General features: G+C 53.7%; 2 protein-coding genes across 2 annotated transcripts; both read left to right on the plus strand.

Annotated features, from left to right (window-relative positions):
* Window positions 1-540: 540 nt before the first annotated feature.
* H257_15408 (hypothetical protein) lies at window positions 541-1,135 on the plus strand (the record flags this gene model as incomplete). The annotated part of the gene is made up of 2 exons (XM_009843518.1): window positions 541-769; window positions 1,062-1,135. 2 exons carry the CDS (start codon window positions 541-543, stop codon window positions 1,133-1,135), a joined length of 303 nt encoding a protein of 100 aa, XP_009841820.1.
* Window positions 1,136-2,257: 1,122 nt separating this feature from the next.
* On the plus strand, window positions 2,258-7,537 carry H257_15409 (hypothetical protein; the record flags this gene model as incomplete). Its single annotated transcript, XM_009843519.1, has 1 exon — window positions 2,258-7,537. One exon carries the CDS (start codon window positions 2,258-2,260, stop codon window positions 7,469-7,471), a length of 5,214 nt encoding a protein of 1,737 aa, XP_009841821.1. The 3' UTR covers window positions 7,472-7,537.
* Between the last annotated feature and the right edge of the window lie 452 nt (window positions 7,538-7,989).

The following is a 7,989-nucleotide window of genomic DNA, read 5'->3' on the forward strand; positions in this document are numbered from 1 at the left end:
ATTCGGCCCATCACTGGTCGGTCACGTTACTAGGAACGGAGTAGTATCATGTACTGTATGCGGATGTACGAATTGAAGTGGGGTACGTACTAGTACTATTAATAGTCTACTGTACCTAGCAGTAGTATTTCCAGGAGTGTAATACAGTACTACTAGCAGTACTTACTAGTATTAGTAGTACTACATAGTACTTGAAGTACATACTACTACAGAACTAGTATGCAGTAGCGCTCCCTAGTATTAGTACTACTAATAGTACAACGTAGTACTGACACTGGAATTGAGTGGTCGATTCAACGAATACGTAGTACAAAAAACGTTACTACTACTTCCTCTGTTCCGTAAAGGTGGAGACTATTGTGTTTGGGCAAATTTTTATCTTACTATTTGTATACCCGATTTCACAGAAATGTGTATTTTTATCAAAAACAAGTGTTTACGACGAGATCGGTCATGACCTGCTGCAGTGCCAAGTGCCAGAACGAGTCGACATTGAAGCAGTCGACACCTTTCAAGGAAGGACATGCACCATGAGTACCGATGGTGCGCTTGGTGCGGTCCTGGATGAAGCACCTGCTGGAGTTCCTGGCCGGCAGCCAGCACTTCCTCCAGGGCCACACCATGCCCACCATCAGCAATCGAGGTCCGGGCATTCACCCAACGAGTACTGATGATGCAAACGATACGGCCCAGGGGGAAGCGTCTGCTGGAATCAATGGCCGTCAACTAGCGCTTCCTCGACGGCGGCAACGTTTGCATCATCATCAAGGTTTGTGCAAGTCCAACCACAATGTTCCGGCCGATCAGGCACTCCACCTGCTCGATCAGACGAGCATCATAACTTGTTGCAGGAGTTAGTTGTTGTGGAGTGCGCCGTGTACATCACGTGCACTTAGAACGGGTAGCAGGGTGCGTTCTGCGCGCGAAAATGGGAAAACGTTCACGCTCGGAATGCAAATGGCCAGGACACAGGCCACCTCACTTGGTCGTGGTCTTGTTTTTTATGTAACTCCTTCTCCAGCAATGCAAATGCAACGCTGATGTGTGCTAGCGACATCTAGGCAACGAGACGAATCGTTTGCGCTCGCATTCGACTCGATTGGAGGAGAAATGCCTCATCTACGGGTGTTTGTAGATTTGCTGTCATCAACTTTTGACTTTAACGACCTGTTGTGAAGCGGTTTGAAGCAATAAAATAAATCTAAAAATAGCTGCTTACTCGTCCTTTCATTGGCTACATTTGAGCCAATTTTCAGACAATTCTGTTGAATTTGGCCATAGAATTGCACTTTTGACCAAAAGGTCTTCACCTTTACGGAACAGAGGAAGTACGTTGTATTAATAGAAGGATATGTTGAACTCAAGGAGACTGCGCCAAGAGCGTAAGCGGTATATAATATACCACCGTACTCCGTTTACTAGTTCACGAGAAACAACAGTTGATGTCATTCCTGGTGATAAGGATAACTTTGTACAGTGCTATACATATGCATGCATGTTGCGCATCATTGCGTGCCATTCCTGGAGATTTGCATACCTCATAGTCGAAATTAACGCGGGTTTCTACTCAGGCTGGTCGAATGATGGTGAATTTACTCGCTGGAGTTCGGCTTTTTGCGGTGCGAATTATCCTGAATTATTAGTCCATTACAATACTGGAGGTTGTTATCCGAACACTATGCGGATATAGGTGGTGGTGATGCTCTAATGCATTTGATTTGGTTTGTATAATAGCGCACACATTCATACACCAGTAGAATTCCGTATTTCCCTCATCTCCCATGTCGTCCGAGTACCACACAAACATGCATACTCTTAGTAACGTTGTGCGCAATAAAAATATTTCATCCTCAAAAGTAATGAAATATCCGGAACTGCTCAGTTTTCGAGGTGAAACGGCGCGAATTTCTGGATGCAAGACAGCAGTCAGAGAAAGAAATCGTGTTAGTACAGCAGCCATCTCCAACAAGTTGGATGACTGTGAAGAAACTCCAGATTTTGCTTTCGCCAATCATGAATGCCTCGTTTTCGCCTGAGCTAACTCTGTGTTGAGATGAGTTTTCGTCCAGTTCCCGCATCTCCCTTAACGTTAGTTTTTTGTAACTTATTTAAATGTTATACAGTGCATCCATGTTTTCCCCCTTTCCTCATTGTATAAATAGAAATCAGGGTGAAACCATCGACTTCACGAAGGTACGATGGGTTGTCAATAGTCGTTTCTGGCGCCACCAGTGTTCAAGTATTGTTACAAGGCAACATGCATCTGCCGCAGCACTGGTTAAGGGACACCCTCGGTGCCGCCTACGTTGTGGCGTCCACGGCCCTCGGCTTCGTTGGCCTTGGGCTCTTGCAGCCGTACATGGCCAACGATTATTTGTGGGCCGCCTTCAACGACTCGATGCCTGTGGTCACGGGGCTCCTTAACCTCGAACTCACCGTGCCAACAGACGACTTCGATCTCTTCGGTGCCACATACCTAGCTACTGACCCTTCCCTGGGCGTGCAGGCAGCGTATGGACGGAAGATCATGTTGCAACAGTGGACGCAGCTGGACGTTCCCATCACAGCGCTTCGTACCATGAACGCTGCGGATGTGGGCAGCCTCGTCACGATCTACTGCTGGGCGGATCTGGAACGCCGGTGGGAGCTTGCCTTTACATCACAGCGGCAGGCGCGGTGTGTCGAGACCATGTCCACGAACGCAGCCGTGTACCTTGAAGCCGTCTTGCGTAACGTTGACTTGCCCGGGTGGCTGGCGATGAACAGGGCAAGCTTTATGGCGCACATTGGCCAGCCCATCGTCGACTCCGGTGCCGCAGGAGAAGCGTGGCTCTCCACACTCCTCCAGCACGACGTTCTCTCCGTGGAGGCAGAAGCAACGGTGTGGATGGCACACGGTCTCGTGAAATTCCAGCTCCAGTTTTTCAATTGGTACAGATACGGCGTCACGGAGACACTTGCCATCGAGAACGCCATCGGCATGACTTGGGCATATGCGATCAATACAGTCTCGGTCGTGGCCTACTACAACCCGAGTTGCTTGCTGTTGAACGACCTCTTACTGCCCGACTTGGAAGCCATCGGCGCCGACCAGAGCCTCGTGCGCAACACGCCCACCTCCTCAAACACGACAGCGTCCTTGGTCGAGATTTTCATCATGGGCTTCGATTTGAGCCCGCTCAATCACCTCCTGCACGACAGCATTGGCAGCATGGGCAACATCGACGCGTGGTGGGTGTCGCCGCCCAGTCAGCTCATGTCCACCGTCCGGTCCTTTAGATCGCTTGTGCTGCATCACATTACCAACGACGCCAAATTTGCCGCCGCTGTTGACGCGATCGCAGCAGTGGCTATCCAAGTCACGCCGAACCAATGGGCCGATCCGTCGCTCCGGTTTTACGGCGGCAACTTCCTCTGCTCGGACGCGCCACTACTGCCGACGGTGCAAGAGTCGTTTGGGTTCTACTCGATCTGCGGTGCCATAAGTCCACTCTCGGTGCAGTGGCACCCGTGGAACGCCCTCTTTGCTTTCGCCATGCTACGGCCGACAAATGACAGCATATGTGACCTGGGAGCGTCGCCGGTGCAGGTCCAAACTTGTCGCGCTATCTTTACTGCCACGTCGACGACGTTCCAGTTGTTTCCACCGATGGAGATGACGCCACCGACGGCACCTGTCCTGCAGCAGATCGGGTACAGCCAAGTCGTAAGCAACCAATCCAACTTGATACTACAGATGCAGCAACTCCTCGACCCTACCTACGCATTTTTTGGGTGGATGAGCCTCTACGACTGGGCCATGAACCAGCGCGAAGTGATCGCCATTGTCGGTGACGTGTCGACGATCACAGTCATGTCCCCGCTGTATCCATCGGTGTCTCAACACCCGATCACTGCAGTCGCTGCGCTTGGACCGTACCTCTGGAGCTTAGCAGCTGTTGCTTCCGTGGTCCTAACATTGGTAATGGTGCTTGTCCTCGGCATATGGAGCTGGAACCGACCCTGTGGCACGCACTGGTTCCTCTTTCCCCGCCTTGTCAGTTCAGTGTGGCTGAGCCGAAGCATTCTCGTCACGCGCAGTCTCATCGCCACGGGTGTCCTCGCTACCGCTCCGATGATCACCCACTCCACCCACGGCACACTTGCAGTGACATCAGCACCACGAAGCCCATGGGTGTCCCTCGTCTTGGCTAACGAAGCGACGTGGTTGGTTTACGTCTTGCAAGAGATCCTCGCTCCTCTTGTCCGCGGTCACCAAGCCGCTCCGATCATTGCATGGATCGCCGTGGCCATCTTGGACATTGCGGCACCGGTCACTGTGGACATGACCGTCTCCCACGAGTGCACGATTCCAGACATTATCCGCCGAGTGGAGTGCACGATCGGCACTATCCGCATCGGGAGCTTCCCTCGCACCGCCACGATCGTTGTTATCCTGGTCGCAGCTTCGCTTTTGGTTCAACCCCACCGCACACGTGGGCGCTGGAACTTACTTTTGCCAGGGACAGCGGCAGCTTACTTGACGTCGACCGTCGACCTCGACTGTGCCACGGCTGCCATGTGCGGAGTCTTCGTCGCCAGTCACGACTTTCTTTTTGACATCAAGCTCTGGTTGCGGAAGCCCCAATTCACGACAGGTGTCCATGCTATGAGTGATGCCCGACCTAACACTGTAGGCAAGCTCAGGTCGCTGCAATCCACGTTTATCAAGAAATCGTTGCAAAGCAGCAGCGTTGTGCACAGCTCGATATTTGTAACTAAGATTGGACCCTGGAATTCGGAGTGCCCTGTAAACTTTCCCGTTAAGCAAGGATTACAATCATCACAGGTACGAAGGCGGCGACTGCGCGCGTGCACCTTCGTCGCAGGCATCGGGTACCTCGGTGTCACGTTGGGCAGCAACCTCGTCTATGTGAGCGTCATCCAAGAAGCCCTTTCGAACGACTTTGGATGGGCTGACTTCAACACCACGGGCCACTACATGTTCCTCGCCAACCTCTTCAACGACCAACTCAACTTGGGCACTGCGGCCACCCCCGACTTGCCAGTGGCTTCTCCGAAGTACGGTGACTTTGGACAGCTCTACGACGGGACGAGTACTACTCTGATGTGGTATGAGGGCGCTGTCTGGCGTCTGCTCTACGACCCCGAACGTATCGTCCTCACGGAAGTGATCGTTGGCTTGAGGAGCATGGACCCGTGCCAGCTGCCGTGGATGTTCACGCAGTACTGCTGGCTCGACTTTGGCCAGCAGTGGGAAATGGCCAGTAGCGGCATGCGACAGCAGCGCTGTGCCCGCCAACAAGCCAACGGTGCCGTGTACGTCGAGGCGGCGTTGCGCAATGTCAACGACTGGGCGGCGTGGCAGATTTGTTGGGGTGCCTCGTTCGACATGGCCGTCCGGGAGCAGTTGGCAATCTCCAAGCCAGGCCAAGCTTGGCTTGCAACGACCACGGGGCTTCGTGGCTCCGTTGATGCCGAAGTCGCCTACTGGAGCGACAATGGGATCTCGACGTTTGTGCTTCAGTGGCAAAACTTCAAAACAACTGCATTTTCGGACGCCTTTGTCATCACAACGGCTTTGGGCATGCAGTACACGATGTCAACAAGCACTACCCCCGGTGGTATGCACCTCGACGCCCAGACGTCCCTTCGGATGTACTGGTCGTGGGCCAACGACCTCCTCGCTGTCGCCGACAACTCGTCTGCGATCGGTGGCTACAGCCTCCTTCGCGGCAGCGCAAACTTTGCTTTTGCCAACACGACGAGCCAGGCGCTCTTGCAGATGTCCCAGCAACTCCCATCGCCGATCACCGCCGGATTGACCCTCGTGACTCAAACAGTTGGTCCGTTTGGCGTCGTGGATACCATCTACGTCCCGTGCCCACCGGCGCTGCTGGCGTACTACGGCAGCTTGAAGCACGAGTTGGCAGCTTTGCTGTTGACCAACATGACTGCCCAAGCCGCGTACCTGGCACTGGCGCCACCGATTTACATTGGCGACATCGTGCCCGGTGTGTTAACCACTGCCAACGTTTTGATCACGGGGGGCAACCTCATGTGCGACGACGACTCATTCGCGTCGCAACTAACACTCAATGTGTACTCGAGTTTCGGCACCTCGTACCTATGTCCAACGCAGATCCCGGAGTACATCATGCCTACCGTGTTTGAGATCGCACTCGCGATGCATGCATTCAACAGCAGCCATACGGTGACGACGCCCGACCTAGAGGCCGTCGTAGCCCTCGACCCCTTCGCAACGGAGGCATCCGTGCCCGCGTACAACGCCTTTTACTCGTTTCTCGACGACAACGTGGAGTCCCTACCCGCATGGACTGTCGCGCAATCGGCGTGGGTAGCCGTGAACGCAGCGAACATCTCGTTGGTTCAGTTTATCCTCGCCAACGGCACGACTCGGATGTTGTATCAAACACCGTTGTTCGTGCCATCGCAGCCGTACTGGACTTTCTACGCGTGGTGTCTCGTGTACGAGTGGGCCGCGGGGATCCGCGAAGTCGTATCCTTCCAAGGCGACGTCGGCACCGTCACCACCATGTCTGCCATCATCGGACAGCTGTCCGTTCCCCTCAACGCGGCCCTCGTAGCCAACAAAATCGCGATGGTTTTCCTCGGGTCGGTTTACTACGTCACGTACGTAATCATCGCCGTCACAATCGTGGCCATGGGCTACACACTCGTCTCCCGCGGCCGCATTGAAAGCCTCAACCTCTTTGAATTGAATCGGATCGTGGGTCATGTCTGGGTCGGCCGCCCGCTCCTGATCCTCCGCAGTGTGACTGCTCTCTGGCTCCTCAACACGAAGCCGTTGGTTTTGAGCAAAGTCGGACTCGGCACACACCTCACAGCGCCACCCGTGGCCTGGTACAAATCGATTCTCGCTGCGTCCGAGCTCACGTGGGTCGTCTACATCCTCAACGACATCTTTAGTTGTTTCACGCAGCAGCACACGGCAACGTACGCGGCTGCTAGCTCAGTGTGCGTCTGCTTCATCACAGCCGTGTGGACACTGGCGTCGCCCCACAGCTGCACCGTCACCCTCGATCGGACTTGCGCATACGTCAATATGGACGGCGGGATGGATTGTACCAGCGGTGTCATCGCCGTGGGCAGTGTGACTCGCATCTGGGCCGACTTAGCCATCGTGCTGGGTTGCGTCGTCTTGTGCGCCACTATCGACATGAAATGCCGACCGGGCGTCCCGCCCTTGTTGATCCCGACACTTCTGCTGAACGCGTCGAGCTACTACATGCTGGACTTTACCCACTGGCGCAAAGGCAGCGACTTCTTCTTGGACCAGACGTCTGGCGTCCTCTCGGGCTTGCTCACGCTGCACTGGAAGGGCACGCTTTATATCTTCGACGTCAAGAATTGGCGGTTCGTGTCGCTCGTGGTTGATGCGAGTGACGAATCTATGGCATCGTCGATCCCGCTCAGCCGCATTGGATGACCTTCTACATAGGCCAGGCACCGAAAATACTCCTCGATGGATTAGCCTTTGATGCTCTGCAAATACGTATATTATATATTGTTATTTGTGCCCACGACTCGTGAGGTTGTGGGCAAGCTTGTAGGCCATGAGTGAGTTCCAAGCCATCTCCACAGCCGAAAGGCATAATGTGAAACCATCCAGGGAGAACACAGAGCAAAAGTACTGTCGCAGAAGGAGGTTAGCCTGTAATGACGGGCACGGATGATACCAAAGACAGGCAATGCAGTGATGACTACGCGTCTCGGCTTTGATAGACTTGACTATGTAACCGTGCCCATCATCCGGTTACTAACCGGATGACTAGTCGACACCCCTTTCAGTCCAAGTTGTCTCTTCAGTCCAAGGTGTATCATCGCACACCAACAAGTCCTCTTGCGCAACCAAGGTGTTCCCCCGACGATACATCAATGGTTGGTTGCGCGTAGCTTAGTGATAGCGTAGTAGTTTCAACGCTATCAATTTATTCTTGATTCTAC

The sequence above is a fragment of the Aphanomyces astaci genome, assembly GCF_000520075.1.
Source record: "Aphanomyces astaci strain APO3 unplaced genomic scaffold supercont1.69, whole genome shotgun sequence".
Taxonomy (NCBI): domain Eukaryota; phylum Oomycota; class Saprolegniomycetes; order Saprolegniales; family Verrucalvaceae; genus Aphanomyces; species Aphanomyces astaci.